Source organism: Mirounga leonina, unplaced genomic scaffold, assembly GCF_011800145.1.
Source record: "Mirounga leonina isolate KUSES-001 unplaced genomic scaffold, KU_Mleo_1.0 Mir_106, whole genome shotgun sequence".
NCBI lineage: Eukaryota > Metazoa > Chordata > Mammalia > Carnivora > Phocidae > Mirounga > Mirounga leonina.
Genome location: NW_023270232.1, coordinates 4,735,660 through 4,753,596, shown reverse-complemented (window position 1 = coordinate 4,753,596; position 17,937 = coordinate 4,735,660). Strand labels below are relative to the sequence as shown.

The window sequence follows — 17,937 nt, the reverse complement described above, 5'->3', positions numbered from 1 at the left end:
AGACCTTTTAAGAATGTAGCAACCAGTGCATATTTGACCCTTATTGAAACTGTGCAGGCTATAGGGCATGCTTCTGGGCTAACAGTGAACATTTTTCTGTTTCTGTCCCTCATCAGACTTTTTTCTAGAGGAGAACACCTAATTTTATAATCACTAGGAAAATAAGGTTCACTAATTTATTCAGATATTGAAAGTATATTATGTCATAAGCACAAAGTACACTAAAACAAGACTGAGCCAAGAGGCTTAAAATCCATAAAATCAAAGTCTTTTATAAAAGTGTGGTGAGCAGAGTCCCGGAGGTGTGCACAGCAGGCCTTGACAGCACAAGAGAGAACATCTAGCTCTTTGACTTGGAGATGGAAATGGTGTCTGGCAAGACCGGCCAGCAGAGCTTGCAAAAAGCTAGCTGGAGTGCAGACGGGAGAGCGGTCATCCTCCAAGGGGCTTAGAAAAACGGGAGCGGTTATGTAGTATGGAGTTTAAGCTTTCTCCTGGAATGGAGTCACTAAAGATTTTGGATAGGGGAGTGACTAGGAATTATGCTCATGGAAGGCCCGAAGCCTTAAAAAGGATCTATTAAAAGGTGCACAGTTTCCTCATTATGCCTTTATTTGAAACTTAAAATATGTTGTATTCCAATTCAGGCTAGTAGAAGCCCCTGGTGCCTTTATGTCTGTTCAACAGATTCCGTTGAACACAAAAGGAATGAAATTAAGATGTTACTGACTCACCCAGTACTTAGGATTGAGTATTCCAATTACTTGATCCATACTGATGAAGGAGTCTGCAATATGCCACTGTGGCATAAGAATTTTGAGGAGAAGGCATTTGAGTTCCTGAAATCCTCTGCCTCAAAGCCAAGCCTCCCAAAGGAACTCAATTATCATAAATCCCCTCTCAGGGAGCAACCAGGGAAGATGATCTCATCACCAGGTACAGTGAAAGTTGGCACCACGCCTAAACAGACTTTGTCACAAAACTATTTTATCTTCCGTCAATTCTCCTAAGGGCCCATTTATCTTTCTTAAGTCATTTGTTTTCCCATAAGTGCCCTTTCTACCCCCAACTTCCCCTATGAAGAAGTCATGTATAAGTGTCCTTCACCCCCTTTCCCCTATCAAGATGATATATAAGGTCCCAAATTCTTTTTTTTTTTTTTTTTTTTAAAGATTTTATTTATTTATTTGAGAGAGAGAATGAGAGAGCACATGAGAGGGGGGAGGGTCAGAGGGAGAAGCAGACTCCCTGCTGAGCAGGGAGCCCGATGCGGGACTCGATCCTGGGACTCCAGGATCATGTATAAGGTCCCAAATTCTAACTACCCCTTTAAGTTTCATTTTTGTGAACTCCCTCATACTCATTCAGTCAGTCTTTTCTCTTGCTTGTCTTTTGTCAGTTTAATCAGCACGCTCCCAAACACAGAATCTAAGAAAGTAGAGGAAAAGTTCTTCCTCCCCAACAATTCAAAACAGTGCCTGCCAGCCACTTATTTCTAATTATGTACTTTCCCCCTTTTATGATTTCAAAATAATAAAACTCCTTTGGGAGCTGCTTCTCAAATTTAATAGAGCCTAACGTAGAATCGGCTAAGTGTTCTAGTTTTTAATCTGATGATTACATTTAAAAGGAACTGTGATTCTTGATTTCTGTAATTTGTCACTGTGGTTTCTTTAAAAGCCCAGGGTGCTGGATTTACAAACTCTAAAAACCTTCATTTAGGTGCTTGTTTAGAATTAACATCTTTTAGATGTTAACCTCCATGTTTACGTATAACTGAAAAACCATAAGTATGACAAATTAATGCTTTTTGGTCTTTAGAATTGAGAATTGAAAGGTAAAGTAGATAGGAAATGTGTGAGTAGGGAAAGTAGTTGATAATTTACCAATCATTCTTGAAAGAAAACTTAAGAGGGTGTAAACTGACCAGGACTGCCTGATCGGAAGGGTTAAGAATTGCTAAAATTCTAGTTTTTCTAAAAACTGATTTGATTGTTCCTGGTTTGTTTTTCTTTTTTAAGATTTTGAGAGAGAGTGCACAAGTGGGGCAGGGGGAGGTAGGGGCAGAGGGAGAGGGAGAAGCAAAGTCCCCACTGAGCAGGGAGCCTGACGTGCGGCTGGATCCCAGGACCCTGAGATCATGACCTGAGCTGAAGGCAGATGCTTAACTGACTGAGCTACCCAGGCACCCTGTTGATGTTTTTAAAAAGATTTTTAATTTTTTTCAATTTTTAAAAATATTTTTGAGAGAGAGCCATGAGCAGGGAGGAGGGGCAGGGAGAACCAGACTCCCCACTGAGCAGGGAGCCCGATGTGGGACTCGATCCCAGGACCCTGGGATCATGACCCGAGCTGGACAGATGCTTAACCAACTGAACCACCCACCTGCCTGTAAGATTTATTTTTAGAGAGGAGCATGGGGGGAGGGGGTTTGCAGAGGGGCAGAGGGAGACGGCCCCCCCCCGACTCTTCATTTTATTTCATGAGGTTCTTGCTATCAGCTTCTGCTAACAGAAATTCAGAATGATTAAACTGTGTCCCTCTTGTATTTTTTTTAGTTCTGCTTCAAAAAATAAAGTTCAGGGGGCGCCTGGGCTCAGTTAAACATCCGACTCTTGATTTTGGCTCAGGTCATTATCTCAGGGTCGTGAGATGGAGCCCTGCATCCGGCTCCCAGTTCAGCATGGAGTCTGCTTGAGATTCTCTCTCCTTCTCCCCCTGCTTGCATGTTCTCTAAAGTAAATAATTTTTTTTTTTAAAGTTCAAAACTACAAAAAAAAAACAAAAAAACAACAACAAAAAAACCTCTTCGCTAGTGACGGAAACAACCATTTACATGGTTTAGACAGTGGTTCTCAACCCTGGATGTTTTTTTTAACACTGAGACCCTGACCCCTGAAATTCTGATTTTATGGTCTGGGTAGGACCCAACATGGTTATTTTAGATTTTTTTTTATTTATTTGTGAGAGAGAGAATGAGAGACAGCATGAGAGGGAGGAGGGTCAGAGAAAGAAGCAGGGAGCCCGATGTGGGACTCGATCCCGGAACTCCAGGATCATGACCTGAGCCGAAGGCAGTCGCTTAACCAACTGAGCCACCCAGGCGCCCCAACATGGTTATTTTAAAAAGCTAAACTGATTTGAACACGCAGCCAGGGTTGAGAACCACTGGATATTGCATTTAAAAAAATTAATTTAAGTAATCTCTGCACCCAACATGGGGCTTGAACTCACTACCCTGAGATCAAGAGTCACATGCTCAGGGTGCCTGGGTGGCTCAGTCAGTTGAGCGGCTGACTCTTGATTTTGGCTCCGGTCATGATCTCAGGGTTCCTAGGTTGGGCTCCATGGTCAGCGGGGAGTCTGCTTGAGGATTCTCTTTCCCTCTACCCCTCACCCTGCTCACTCACGCTCTCTCTCAAATAAATGATTAAAAAAAGTCACACGCTCTACTAACTGAGCCTCTGTACTTACTAAAAGCACAAATTTTTTTCAGTTTATTTCTAGTTAACTGGCCAAATTTTTACCCAATTCACCAAATATTGATTTCAAATTTTTATTCTTCAAATTGGTTATGCAACAATTAAGTGAATAAGCATCCTATTTATGTGTTTGTTTTAAGCCACCTAATTAAAAGCATTATATAACTATTTGAAATTAAAACTGACAATATTTATAAAAACTTCTTGTAACAAATATAGCTTCCTAAACTATGAGCAATCCTGTCCTCAATGAATAAATATGACAGTGAGATTTGAGAATAGAACATTTTAATCATTCAAATAGCAAGCTCAGTATCATTTCAAATTCTTTATTATACATCATGGTTGCACAATTTGAGGCTGGTTAAATATAATTGTTTTCAAAATTTCTTCGAATATTTTCTAGATTACTACATGCAAGTGACCATGAAAATATCTGGCATCTTTAAATTTTGAAACTCTGAACAGGCACTTACATGAAGGAAAACATTACCATTCACAGATAGCCACATTTAAAATAGATGCTCCAGCACATGGTACATGGAACCTTTTGCCAGTAAAGAAGTTGGTTACTGACCATTTTATCAAAGTGCCATAGTAGTAAACAGGTTTAGAGAAATGTAATTTGGGTTACTTAGCTTACTCATAAAGTAAGGTTAACTGACAAGACTTGCGCTGAAGTGTATAAAAAAATATTGGTACAAAAACCAGTGAACCCTAAGTGAAAGTAGTTTCACACAGCAGGCTTCATTTTAGTTCCTACACTCCACATTTAGTGTATCTGAGATCAGACCCCATGCATATGAACAGATGACTAAAACCTTCTTTTTACAACTTTGAACAAATGGCTTGAATTTAGTGTTAACAAAATTTAAACAGAGTGGGTGAAATTACATTTGAGTTTGAACTACCCAAAGTTCCAGTTTAACAAACATGAAATTGTCCAGATCTAGATAACTACATGCTTCACAGGTCCTCCTGAGTTCCCCATCCTCAAACTTTCCCCTGGAAAGGGAAGAGAGTATTTGTGAAGGCAACAAAATTATAATTTCATGTATGTGGTAAAAAGATGTCTTAAATTAAAAAAAAAAAAAAAATTCAAAGTAGTTACAGAAAAATGATATAGTTTTAACAAATTCGAAAATGCCAACAGAGTCAACTCTACATTGCAGAAAACATACAGTGGTACCTGCTGGATAGTAATAGCAAAATAGTTACTTAATATGGCAAAAAAGAAAGAAAGAAAAGAATGAATGAAAGAAAGAGAAAAGGAAGAGAAGGAGGGAGGGAGGGAGGAAGGCAAGGAGGAAGGAAGGAAAGAAGAAAGGAAGGGGCAAGCAAGCAGGCCACGGTGACATGCCACATAATCTCGGGGAAAAATTTTAACATTCACAAAACAGAAGACTTCAAAGAGGATACAATTCAGGAAGCCATGGAATGGTGGAATCAAAAGCACCTACAGTGAAACACTCCATAGGTATTTCTCAAACACACATGTAGAAACAAATGTATTCCTCAAAAATATTGAGATGCCATGTTTTAAATCTTTGCAGGATTTAAGGCCCATTCAATTTTTCTTTTTTTATTTGAACACGAAATACTTAATTTTTTGCATGTAGAGAATAAGAGGTAATTATTAGCATGAAAAAGGAGAAAAGTATTTATAATCAACATTACTAAGAAAAGCAAAATTACAAATACCAGCCTACTCACATGAAAATCTTTAATGTTTATGTTTATGCATATCTGAGTGCTTATTATCAGGTCAAAGTGTGCAGTAAAAAAAAAAAATACAAGAAAGAAAAAACGGCAGCTTAAGAAAGTTCCAGTGTTTCAAAGAAAGCGCTTTTTTTAATGTATATACATGAAGAACATTTAGTTGTATCATAAAATAAATGCAGCACTGTAAGATAAAGGAAGACTATTATAAATGGAGTTTTGGCCTTTTCCCCCACTACAAGCTGCAACCATCTTTAACCTGCTGAACTTAATCTCAATGGATATAGGAGTTTTTTGTTTTTCTTTTTTTCTCCTATTCAGTTCACATTTCAGGCTGTTCAGCAGATGCCTGTGATTCTGGTGATTCAAATCGCTGGTGAAAGTTTGTTCTCTGTTTCCTCAATTTTTCAGGAGCTTTTCTCCATAAAATGATCTCCTGGTAAAACATATGCAAGACATCAACAAATTAACATTCTCATATTATGCCTTAAATCTTCACCATGGAAATAATGCCACTTCAATTTTAACTATAACAAAATTAGATTCTTCCCAACAAAAGCTGTTCTCTTTGCTGAGTGACCTACTTTCTTCCAGTTCTAATCTTGGACCACCCCTTCTGCCAGCCCTGCTTCCCTCTCATAAGCACCTATGTACACCACCACTGCCAATCCAATGTGGCACAAGATTCTAGCTATTACTGATTTCAAGAATTCCTAAAATCTGTCCTTGGTTTGCTATTTTGCCCTTAGCCAAGTTCAAACCTCTGTAACTTCAACCTCCGACACTAAGAGCTTCTTGGTAGACAGCTTGGCCTCCAGTGCCTGAGGCTCCTTTCTAACCCGCCCTTCCAATCACTACCCGATTTGGCTAAAACACTGCTTCAACCGCACTTCGGTAGTTCTCAGTGCCTCTAGGATAAATCTCAGACCAGGCATTCAAGGTCCTTCACAACCTTTATCCAATTTACCAACATCACTCTGTTCCCCCACCAGCCAAACAGTTAACGCTCTCCTCCCAATGCACTCCAAATAAACCCACCCTACAATTTCTCCTATATATTTTTTTCAAATACTTATTCCTCTGCCTATCCAAATCTTGTTCCAACCAATCCATCCTGAGATCTTTTAAATTCCTAAAATTTAAAAAAAAAAAAAAAATCCTAAATTTGCTCTGTAAAGTCATGACAGGCTGTTTATGTTGGTTACCAAACAGCCAAATGAATGCCGTGGGAAGCAACGTATTCATTCAATAGGCTACAATATGTAACTGATTTGGAAACTGTAAAGTTTATATAATCTTTTTTTTTAAGAGGGGGGAGGGGCCGAGGGAGAGGAAGAGAGAGAATCCCAAGCAGGCTCTACACCCAGAGCAGAGCCCAATGTGGGGTTCGATCTCACGACCCTGAGATCATGACCTGAGCTGAAATCAAGAGTCAAGACACTTAACGGAGCCACCCAGGTGCCCCTATATAATCTATCTTGAGTTACAAATTACCTTTTTTTTTTTTTTTTAAGATTTTATTTATTTATTTGACAGAGAGAGACATAGCCAGAGAGGGATCACAAGCAGAGGGAGTGGGAGAGGGAGAAGCAGGCTTCCTGCTGAGCAGGGAGCCCGATGTGGGGCTCGATCCCAGGACCCTGGGATCATGACCTGAGCCGAAGGCAGACGCTTAACAAATGAGCCACCCAGGTGCCCACAAATTACCTATTTTTAATCTTACAGCATTATGGCAATATCAAAAGAAAAGGTTTTCTCTCTTCTAAATTATGGTCGAACTAGAATTTAAGTTTTCTGTTAATTAGCTTTTTATAATTTTTCTCTTTCCACACATATGCAATGTGAGAACGTTGAAGACAAGCTATGTTTATAAAAGGTAGATTTTGTATTCTTCACAATACTTAGTGCAGAATAATTTCTAATTTAGTTTTGAGTACTCAACTGACATTCAAATATTTATTAATCTGGTTCATAATATAAAAGACCATTCCAATCACAATCTTCACTGAAAATTCACCAAAGGCTTTTGATTTTCAAATGAGAACTAGTTTTATGATAAACATTTTATATAAAAAAAAGTATTAGGGCGCCTGGGTGGCTCAGTTGGTTAAGCAACTGCCTTCGGCTCAGGTCATGATCCCGGGGTCCTGGGATCGAGTCCCGCATCGGGCTCCCGGCTCGGCGGGAGGCCTGCTTCTCCCTCTCCCACTCCCCCTGCTTGTGTTCCTGCTCTCGCTGTCTCTGTCTCTGTCAAATAAATAAATAAAATCTTAAAAAAAAAAAAAATTTTAGATTTGGGTCATCTCAGGTAAATTTACAACAGAATGGAAAACCAGAATCCATCAAATTAATGAAATCATTCAAAGTGATAACGAAAATCTACATCTGTTGATAAAGGAAAGATATTCAAGACACTACTGAATGAAAAAGCAAATTAAAGAACAACACACATATGATCTAAATACACATATACAAGTTTGTCTGGAAAACTACTCACAATGATGGTGGAATTTTTGTTAACTTGTTCTTTATTGCCTAATTTTTTTTAACAAACAGTAGGTATTATTTTTATAAAAAAAAAAACAAAACTTTCAAAAGAAAAATAAAAGCTCTGCCAAATTACAGCCCATTCTGGGGTCCTGCTTCTGAAGAGATCTATCACGACACTATTCCATTCACACCTAAATTCCTTATCATAGAAACTCCCACTTGCTCAGTACTGTAAAGCTTAGAAAAGTGAGTGCTTTCCAGGTGTTTTTAGAACTGCCATAGAACAAAACATCAGCCTTGGTGGCACCATACCTGCTGCTTGAAGTACCTTCTGTCTTCCTCATCAACAAGGACTAGATTCAAAAAGTACCTTACTGAAAATTTTTTGTTCACATCTCTCATTGTTGGAGTTGGGTCATATCCCGCTAAAAACAGTCTTATTGGAATTGATTCACCTGAAAGAAAAACAATTTCCATTTAATTCTAAAGATGAAAATATGGTCACATAACACCTAGAACTAAGCATTATAGAGAAGACACTAACAGTTTAGTTCTTCATGAGATGGCAGCCTAACAAAAACTTTATTTAAAAAAAAAATTTTTTTTTTAGAGCTTTTATTTATTTGTCAGAGAAAGAGAGAGAGAGTGAGCACAAGCAAGGGGAGCTGCAGGCAGAGGGAGAAGCAGGTTCCCCGCTGAGCAATAAGCCAGATAGATGCGTGGCTCCATCCCGGAACCTTGGGATCGTGACCTGAGCCGAACGTGGACACTTAACCAACTGAGCCACCCAGGCGCCCCATAACGAAAACTTTAGACCAGGGTTTCTTAGCCTTAGCACTACTGCCATTTGGGGCCCGATAATTCTTCGTTGTGGTTAAGTTCTGTTCACTAGATATCAGCAGCATTCCCCAAGTGTGGCAACCAAAAATAACTCCAAGCCACAACAAATGTCCAGGGGGTGGTGGTGGAGCAAAACGGCCCCTAGATGAGAACCACTGCTCTACAGTCAGAATGCCTGGATTCAGATGCCAACTCTACAACTTACTGGCCATGTGACCTTGGCCAAATCACTTAACCATTCTGTTTCAAGTTCCTTATCTGTGAAATGGAAAATAGCTATAATATCCATCTTGTAGAGATTTGTAAGGACTATATGAGTCAATATATGTAAAAAGCTTAGAATAGTGCCAGCAGGTAAGTGCTGTTTTAGTAGTTCTGTTATTCTTTCCATGAAGTTTACCATAATTTCTAATCATGTGTATAAGTTCTTCAATACTTATTAACTAATTCATCCAAAGCAACAAACATGTTTCTAATGATGATTATTCCTTCGTTACCAAAAAGATTCTCGTGGTTTCTTTCCTAAGGGTAACTATTTGCATATTCTGTTTTGAATCTTTTATATGTAATACTTTTCTTGTGCACATCCATTTCCTAAAAGATATATGATCCATTACTTTACATAAAACTTTGTGGCTGCTGAAATGTTACAAAGTAATGTTGCCTAACGGGAGTGTGTACACACACACACACGTCTTGAATTTAGAAAGACCTGGGCTCAAATCCAATTCTGCAATGATTAGCTATTAAAGGAAACCAGATTATGTCACCACAAATCTGCCTCTTTGACATAAAAATTATTTTGAGCTGAAGGCAATTACGAAGCAGCAAAGAGCAGAAAAGGCTCCCCATTTTCTGCCTAAAGGCAGGCTGTAACTTCTCCCTTTAATGAAGACAGTCTCAGCCCAGGGATGGCTGATCAGGAATCAGCAAACAAACCTTACTCCATTTGTTTCCTCCCTTAGATTTATTTACCTTCACACAGCTTGCCACACCCCTGGAGAAGCCTGCAGCTACGTTCCTTTGTCCAGTTAGATCTTGAAATTTATTGTTCTTTTGAAGATGCTATATATGCTGAAATTCTAAGCCACTGTTTTGAGTTATTTTTTGTTGAGGTTTTTCCTGCATGATGTGCACTGCACACATTAATAAACTTTTTTTCCTTTATTAATCTGTCCTTTTGAGAGTCCCAGCTGAAAATCTAAGATGGGTAAAGTTCTGCCTCCCCTACACTTTACCTTTAACAAGTTTTTTAACCTCTTTGTATCTCAGTTTAATCTGTAGAATAAGATACCATCACCTAACTCAAAGGAAACATTGGAGCACCTCAGAGTACAATGCCTCATCTATAGTTGGCACTCAGTAAATGATAGCTACTTTTTGAAATAATTACTAACCGAATGAGAAAAAGCCAAAGATGTAGATGTAAAATGATAAATACTGAGGCACTGGCTGGCTCAGTAAGCAGAACATGTGACTTTTTTTTTTTTTTTTTAAGATTTTATTTATTTATTTGACGAGGGAGACAGAGAACACAAACAGGGAGAGTGGCAGGCAGAGAGAGAGGAAGCAGGCTCCCCACTGAGCAGAGAGCCTGACGTCAGTCTGGATCCTGGAACCCTGGGATCATGACTTGAGCCGAAGGCAGACACTAACTGACTGAGCCACCCAGGAGTCCTGAGCATGTGACTCTTGATCTCAGGGTTGTAAATTCGAGACCCTTGTTGGGTATAGAGATTACTCAAAAAAAATTAAAAATCTTTAAAAAAGTAAAATTAAAAATACTGGCTTTATTATCTTGGATACGGAAGATAATAATGGAACTGCTTGTTTTCTTGGGGGCTATAAGGATTACAGAATCCCACAGACATTAATGCTTAGCTATACAGCACCTTATATTCAGCATGAGTAAAAAAGACTTACCGAGATAAACTATCATAACAGAAGACAATCAAAATATTACAAATTCAGAACTAGGTAAGAGATAATATATAAATGTCTCTTCTAAATACTAAATTAAAGTTTTTCTTTTTTTTTTTAAGTAGGCTCCACACCCAGCATGGAGCCCAGCGCCAGCCTTGAACTCACAACCCTGAGATCAAGACCTGAGCTGAGATCAAGAGACAGAGGCTTAACCAACTGAGCCACCCATGCACCCCTAAATACTAAAATTTAAACTGCATAAAAAATTAAACTTTACTTCAGACTAGGAAGTACTATTACAGTCTTTCACTATCTATACAAAGACGATCTTAAAAACATCATTATCAGAATCACTTAAGAATTCACAAATACTTTTACACTGCATAAATACTTTCAAACTAAACTGCCATGAACACTGCTGTTTGTACTACCTATCACACAAAAGAAGTAAATGAAAAGTATGTTACCTTTTACTGGTGCACCATCCATTATTTCATATTTAGCAATTGTTTCTGTTTCTGTGGTGGTACTGGGTCCTAGCACAATAATGTAAACGACATTAAAAAAATAATGTAAGTGACATTAAGTTAAATATTTCCAGAATATAATTTCCAACCTTGTATCTTATTTTCCAACTACATTATTTTAGTACTAATTTATCTTCCCATTTTGTGAAAATCATTCTTTTCTATTTCTTGATCTACACTTAACATACTTATCACTTCACTGAATGTTTCACTCTCTTCTTACCATATATATAGTTCAGAAAGAATCTTCTCCATAGAGTTCCTTCTATCATTTCTAGTATCTACTAAAATGGAAACTAGACACATAAGAAATAACCACTGTCATGCTAGTTTTCTCTGCAACATCCAAACTGTCTTCTTTCAGAGTTAGTTAACTCTAACTTGGAGAAAACATCAAACTGAGTACTTGATTGACATAGTTCTTTTAAGTTTGGGTGTTCATCTTCTAAGAGATTATTTGACCCCAGACATCTGTAAAAAGTCAATGATATGATAAATGAAAAAAGTGTATCAAAACATACATTAATGATCCCAATGCTGTATAACATATAATATGCAAAGACAACTAAACTCTGTTCTGAATGATGAGTACAGATTATTTTTTATTTAAACTTTTCTAGAATCAGCCAATTTTTAACCAGAAAAAATGTTTAATTTCTTTTAAACAAGAAAAAGGAACCTGACGTTTGATTTTAATATCTTTAAATCCCTTAAAACTTTTATTAGCAGGTGAAAATGGAGATTAAGAAATCACAGATGATTGTAATTATGATTCCAATTATAAATTCTTAAAGAGTGTTGCCTAAAATTATTTTCAGCAAAAATCCAACAAATGGGACAAATTAAATCTATACACTAATTAAAATTAAAAAGTAATTATAAATAATTCTGGAGCAACTGGTCAGCCATCTGGAAAAAACTAAAGTTGAATCCATATCAAGACAAATTCCAAAGAAATTAAAAATTTAAACAAAATCCCCAGATTATATTATTTTAGGAGAATCAAGCACAGAAAATTACTTTTAGAACATCAGTGTGAAAAAGGCCTTTCTCTGGCACAAAACCTAGAGTCTATAAAAGGAAAAACTGGTAAATTTGACTACACAAAAAGAACTACATGGCAAAAGCCATCATTAGCAAGACAAACTAGGGAAATTTTTGCTGCATTCATTCATTCATTCATTTATAAAGATTTTATTTATTTATTTGACAGAGAAAGCGAGCAAGAGAGCATAAGCAGGGGGAGCAGCAGAGGGAGAGGGAAAAGCAGGCTCCCTGCTGAGCAGGGAGCCCAACACAGGGCTCAATCCCAGGACCCCTGGATCATGACCTGAGCTGAAGGCAGATGCTTAATCAACTGAGTCACCCAGGTACCCCTTTTGCTGCTTTTAATTCAGAAAAAGGAATTGATTTCCCTAATATATAAAGAGTTTCTACAAATCAGTAAGGAAAGACTAATAATCCAAAAGAGATGGAACACAGGATATAGATATGCAGTATATATAGAAAAGAAATACAAATAGCTTTTATACACATGAAAAGATGCTTACCCTCATTCAGAACGAAAAAACTAAATTAAAACTACAGCGAGGAACTTTCTCTCCCTACTCATCAGATCAGCTAAAAATTTTCTAATGTTGTATTGGTAAGAATAGGAGGAAAAGGGGCAACTGGGTATCTCAGTCAGTTAAGCCTCTGCCTTTGGCTCAGGTCATGATCCCAGGGTCCCTGTCAGGCTCTCTGCTCAGTGGGGAGTCTGCTTCTCCCTCTCCCTCTGCCCCATTCCCCTCCTCATACTCTCTCTCTAGCTCACTCAAATAAATAAATAAAATCTTAAAAAAAAAAAAGAATAAGAGGAAAAAGGCATTCTTCTACATTCCTTGCTGGTAATAATACAAATTGATACAACCCCTAAAGAGGATAAACTGATATGTATCAAAATTACAAATGAATATACTCTTTGAAATAACAATTCTACTTTTAAGATTTTTATCTCCCACACATACCTGCACACATGCAAAATGACATTATTAAGTTTAGCACTGTTTGGAATAGCAAGTGACTGGAAACAACCTGGACCAGACTGGTTAAATTCTAGTATATCCATAGAAAGGAATACTATAAAAAAGATGAGGAAGTACTCTACACATTGATATGGAAAGATCTCTAAGATATATTAAGTGAAAAAGCAAAATATATATTGTACATAAACATTTAACTTAAAAGCAGGGCAAAGGGTATAATATAAAAGTAGTTACTGTATATGTATAAATATCAAGAAGCATTTTAAAACTTATAAACATATGACCTATGAGTAGCTGGAGTACACAAATAGGACACTTTTTACCATATAGTCTTTTACACTTTGTTTTTGAACCATGTGAATGTATAACCTATTCAAAGATTAATTTTTAAAAAAGCACAAACATTAAGCAATATTAAGTATCAAAGTTAGTATCCAATATGTATATTATTGTATATCTAAACAGTATTTTAAGATTTAAAAATTTTTTAAAACAGGAATTTTAATTCAAATACTCTTTTTAACTTACCAATTCCTGTGATCTCTTTTTTGATCAGTTGCAACTCCATATGTTGGATTTTTATTCTTACTAATAAAAAGTAAATTTTTCCAACAATCACATCCTTTAGATGATACCTTTGGGGAAAGAACATACCTCATTTACCAAGTATCAGTTTAAAAAAACAATCAAAAAGGGGCACCTGAGAGGTGCAGCTGGTTAAGTGTCTGACTTGGATTCGACTCAGGTCTCAATCTCTGTTGTGAGACTGAGCCCCATGTCAGGCTCTATGCTCAGTGTGGAGTCTGCTTTGGATTCTCTCTTCCTCTCCCTCTGCCCCTCCCACTCATTCTCACTCTCTCTCTCTCTCATCTGTCTCTAAAATAAATAAATAAATATTTTTTAAAAAAGAGTGAAATATGTCCTGAAAGGCTTTAGTAGACATCTTTATGTCAGACATCCTTATGACAGTAACTATTTAAGAATACCATTTTGGGGGCACTGGGTGGCTCAGTTGGTTAAGCATCTGCCTTCAGCTCAGGTTATGATCTCAGGGTCCTGGGATCGAGCCCTGTGTCTGGCTCCCCATTCAGCGGGGAGTCTGCTCCTCTCCCTCTGTCCCTCCCTCCACTTGTGCTCTCTGTCTCTCAAATAAATAAATAAAATCTTTTTAAAAAATACCATTTTGGCTATTCAGATTATTTAATGTTCTTTTTTTTTTCAAAAAAGTACTCACCATTTTGCTATAAAAATAGGAATCAAGCTTTAACTTGACCATCAATACACCTTAAAGGGAAGAATTAGCCTGATTAACTGTGGGTCCTTTACTTAGAGGTTAGATTCCGAAGAACTTAAGCAGAGAAAATTAAGATTGTTATGCTTGCAATATTTATTTGGTGTATAAAGATGTTTCTAAACATTAAAACTCTACACAAGAGTTTAGTGTCCTTATTACTCTAAGTGCTAGAGTAGTGCAGCTAACAAAGCACTTACCCACAAAGAGACATTCCACAGGCTGAGTTTGTTGCTATGATATCTAGTCATCAAAGTCCTTTCCCAATTACTCTGGAATGACGTGCTAATAAATCTGGAAATTACTACAATCCCCGGAGGGCTTTTCAACCTTCTCCTAGGTTTGAATCTCAAAATAATATCCCAGGAGTTGATCAATGTAATTATGCTGGCCTGAAGGGAGGCTTCCAGTGACAAGGTTATAGGTCCTAAACAATTTGATAATTTTATTAACAATATAATTTAAGACTCTGAAGGCATGTTTATATCACATTTTTAGTAACATAAATTGGTGAGTGACAACTAATAAAAGTCATGTAACAGAAGAATACACAGGAAGGGGATAAAAGAATAATATACATCCATTTCTTCAACAAATAAACTTTAGTGGGGAAAAAAATAGGGGGGAAACTTACAATAAATTAAAAGAAATTTAAGAGTCAAACAACCAAATGCAGTGTGTCCAGATGCCCCGGATTTGAACAAATCTTGTTTGGATACTGATGTGAATAAACCATGTAGGGGAAAAAAGACATTTTATGAGATAATCAGGGAAATGTGAACATTGACTGGATATGTACAGATATTAAGAAATTATTAATATTTTTAGATATAACAGTATTATATTTAATACAATACACAATTTTTATGGATAAAATTCTGTGTCTGGAATTGGCTTCAGTATAATCTGTTGGGAGTGTGGGGGCTGGATCCAGATAAAACAGATCTGACCGTATACTGACAAGTACTGGAGCTGGGCGCTGGCTACTTGAGGATTCACTGTACTGCTCGTACACTTTGGTCTATGCTTGAATTCTTCCATAATAAAGTTTAAAAAGGTATTAAACAATAAACAAAACAGGAGCCTGTTTCTGTAAAAATACAACATATATAAACATAATATATACCTTTCCCTCTCTTGTGAAAAGATATGCAAGAGCTATTGTGATAAAGTGGTAAAATTAATAAAAAATAATAAAATTAAAAATGTGATCTTTTACATTGCCAAAATTTTTTTTATTTTTTTAAGATTTTATTTATTTATTTGAGAGAGAGAGAGAGACAGAGATAAAACACAAGTGGAAAGGAGAGGGAGAAGCAGGCTCCCTGCTGATCAGGGAGCTGGACACGGGGCTCGATACCAGGACTCTGGGATCATGACGTGAGCTGAAGGCAGACGCTTAACCAACTGAGCCACCCAGGCGCCCCTACATTGCCAAAATTTTCAATAATGAAAATGTACTGCTTATGTAGGCAGGAAAAAGCATTTTTGTTTAGTTTTAAAGAAATGACTAGGCTAAAATTATACCAACCCAGTAAAGAAAATTTTTACAGACAGAAGGGATTAGTTGCCTTCTGAGATGGTAAGATCCTCTACAAAAAATGACCAAGCAGAGACTTAATAGGAACTGAATATGAAAGACACCTACGCTGAGTCAAGAAGATAGTCCTTCCGCTCAGAGATTTTTTTGGGCTGTTTACATCAAATTAATGTCAATTCTATCCCTACTGTGACCAATTTACAAAGACCCGAAAAGCTTATTTCTTAAATTTTCCCTGAACATTTAAGTTATCTGTTGTTAAAGGTACTTACTTTGATTTATTATATTCAAATTCTATGTGTAGACAATCTTCAATGCCCACTTCCATCTTAATGGAGTTGTTAACATCAGGATATGTGGCAAGCTGGTGAACAATAAGATCATATTCTTTTATCAAATCTGTCAGTCTTCTTACTATTGTCACTTTAAGAAAATACCTACAAAGCCAACAGAGAGATAAGTTAAATCTCCTATGATAAATTATAGTGTTTTAAATAAGCAAACACTGACTGCAACTCAGCTTTCTCCTTACTGATCCTTTGGGATCAACTTACTTCATGAAAGAGTTCTAATCTTTAAATGCCCCCACCACCAAAAAAAAAAAAAAATACAAAGTGTAATTTTAAGAAGAGTGTACGTACTTTTTAGATGCATTTGAAGTGCTATGGCCATGCCTTCCTGAGGAAATCTCTATCACTTTTTTTTTAAATTTTATTATGTTATGTTAATCACCATATATTACATCATTAGTTTTTGATGTAGTATTCCATGATTCATTGTTTGCGTATAACACCCAGTGCTCCATTCAATACATGCCCTCTTTAATATTCATCACCAGGCTAACCCATCCCCCCACCCCTCCTCCCCTCTAGAACCCTCAGTTTGCTTCTCAGAGTCCATAGTCTCTCATGGTTCGTCTCCCCCTCCGATTTCCCTCCCAATCTATCACTTCTTACCATATACCAAATGAGATTTGCTGGGAAACTAATGGATTTTGAGGTAATTCTGTTTACAAGACAAAAGGAAGTACCTAGGGGATGATTCATACAAAGGAATTATATGAATAAAACTTCTCATGATGGCAGTCTCTAAATCTACGATAGAAGGCTCTTATTACCTCAGGTGAACATTAGCTAGACAAAATATTTGGCAGAATTCTTAAAAATCTGAAGTCTATCAGTCCAGAATTATAATCAGAAATTCTAATAAGACATTCGATAGTAGCCATTACTTTCTGGTTTTGACACCACCTACAGGTTGTTAATATATATTCATACCTCAAGCGGACATTGGCACCGATGTAAGATTCATACGGCTTTTCAACTTGCATAAATTCAAAATCATAACTTCTGCTCTGAGTTAATTCTCCAGGCAAGGCTAGTTCTTTCACTAGGTTTACAAATTCATGAGTATTACTCTTGTCATTGAAAAGTTCTACAAAATTTTAAAAAGCAAAAAAGACCAATTACATTTAATATCTATTTCATTAAAACCCAAACTTCTACCTCCAAAGCAAATAATTTTTACCAAAAGAATTAGTTGGATTTGTCTTTAATATACTAGAGCTATGATACAAATTCCATTATCCTCATTATGCTCCACCTAGGCATAAAAAAAATTCAGCTGCACAGCACAGTGAAAATTTCTATTATAAAAGATGTATTCATTCCTTTAATGTAGTTAGGGCTTGCCCAAAATGAAGCTGCTTTAACAGACACATTTCCAGGAATTATTTGAACTTCCTCCCTTCAAGGCAAAAAGCATTTATTGTTTTGCTTTAGCTAGGCAAATATATTACTTTGATAAAACCATAATATACAAAAGACTTACCAACTATCAGTGAATTACTATAACTTGCCCCTCAAGTATAATCTCATCTGGAATAGATATCTATCTACCAATTCCAATTTTGATACTTTAAACATGTATAGTACCTCTTAGAAAGCTAGATTTAAAACCTAGCTATGTATACTGTAATAGAAAGATCCATTTTCTTTTCTCTTTTTCAATCTGCCATACCAAAAGATTTATACAGTTTAACTCCTACTAAACCAAGAATGCCTCTGAAATACATGTGTGGAAATGTACACAAGCTGATCTA

At 36.7% G+C, this 17,937-nt stretch overlaps 1 protein-coding gene across 3 annotated transcripts in view; it reads right to left on the bottom strand.

Moving 5' to 3' along the window:
- Window positions 1-3,795: 3,795 nt before the first annotated feature.
- The window catches only part of LOC118018110 (vacuolar protein sorting-associated protein 26A), a 34,242-nt gene continuing 20,100 nt past the window's right edge, over window positions 3,796-17,937 (bottom strand). For all 3 annotated transcript variants that reach the window (XM_035016590.1, XM_035016583.1, XM_035016596.1), the window contains 6 exons: window positions 17,114-17,270; window positions 16,109-16,273; window positions 13,534-13,640; window positions 10,922-10,990; window positions 8,004-8,146; window positions 3,796-5,637 (listed from right to left, as the gene is read on the bottom strand). In XM_035016590.1, coding sequence (XP_034872481.1) covers window positions 5,524-5,637; window positions 8,004-8,146; window positions 10,922-10,990; window positions 13,534-13,640; window positions 16,109-16,273; window positions 17,114-17,270 — 755 coding nt within the window. In that variant the 3' untranslated portion in view covers window positions 3,796-5,523. The remainder of the gene's footprint in view (window positions 5,638-8,003; window positions 8,147-10,921; window positions 10,991-13,533; window positions 13,641-16,108; window positions 16,274-17,113; window positions 17,271-17,937) is intronic.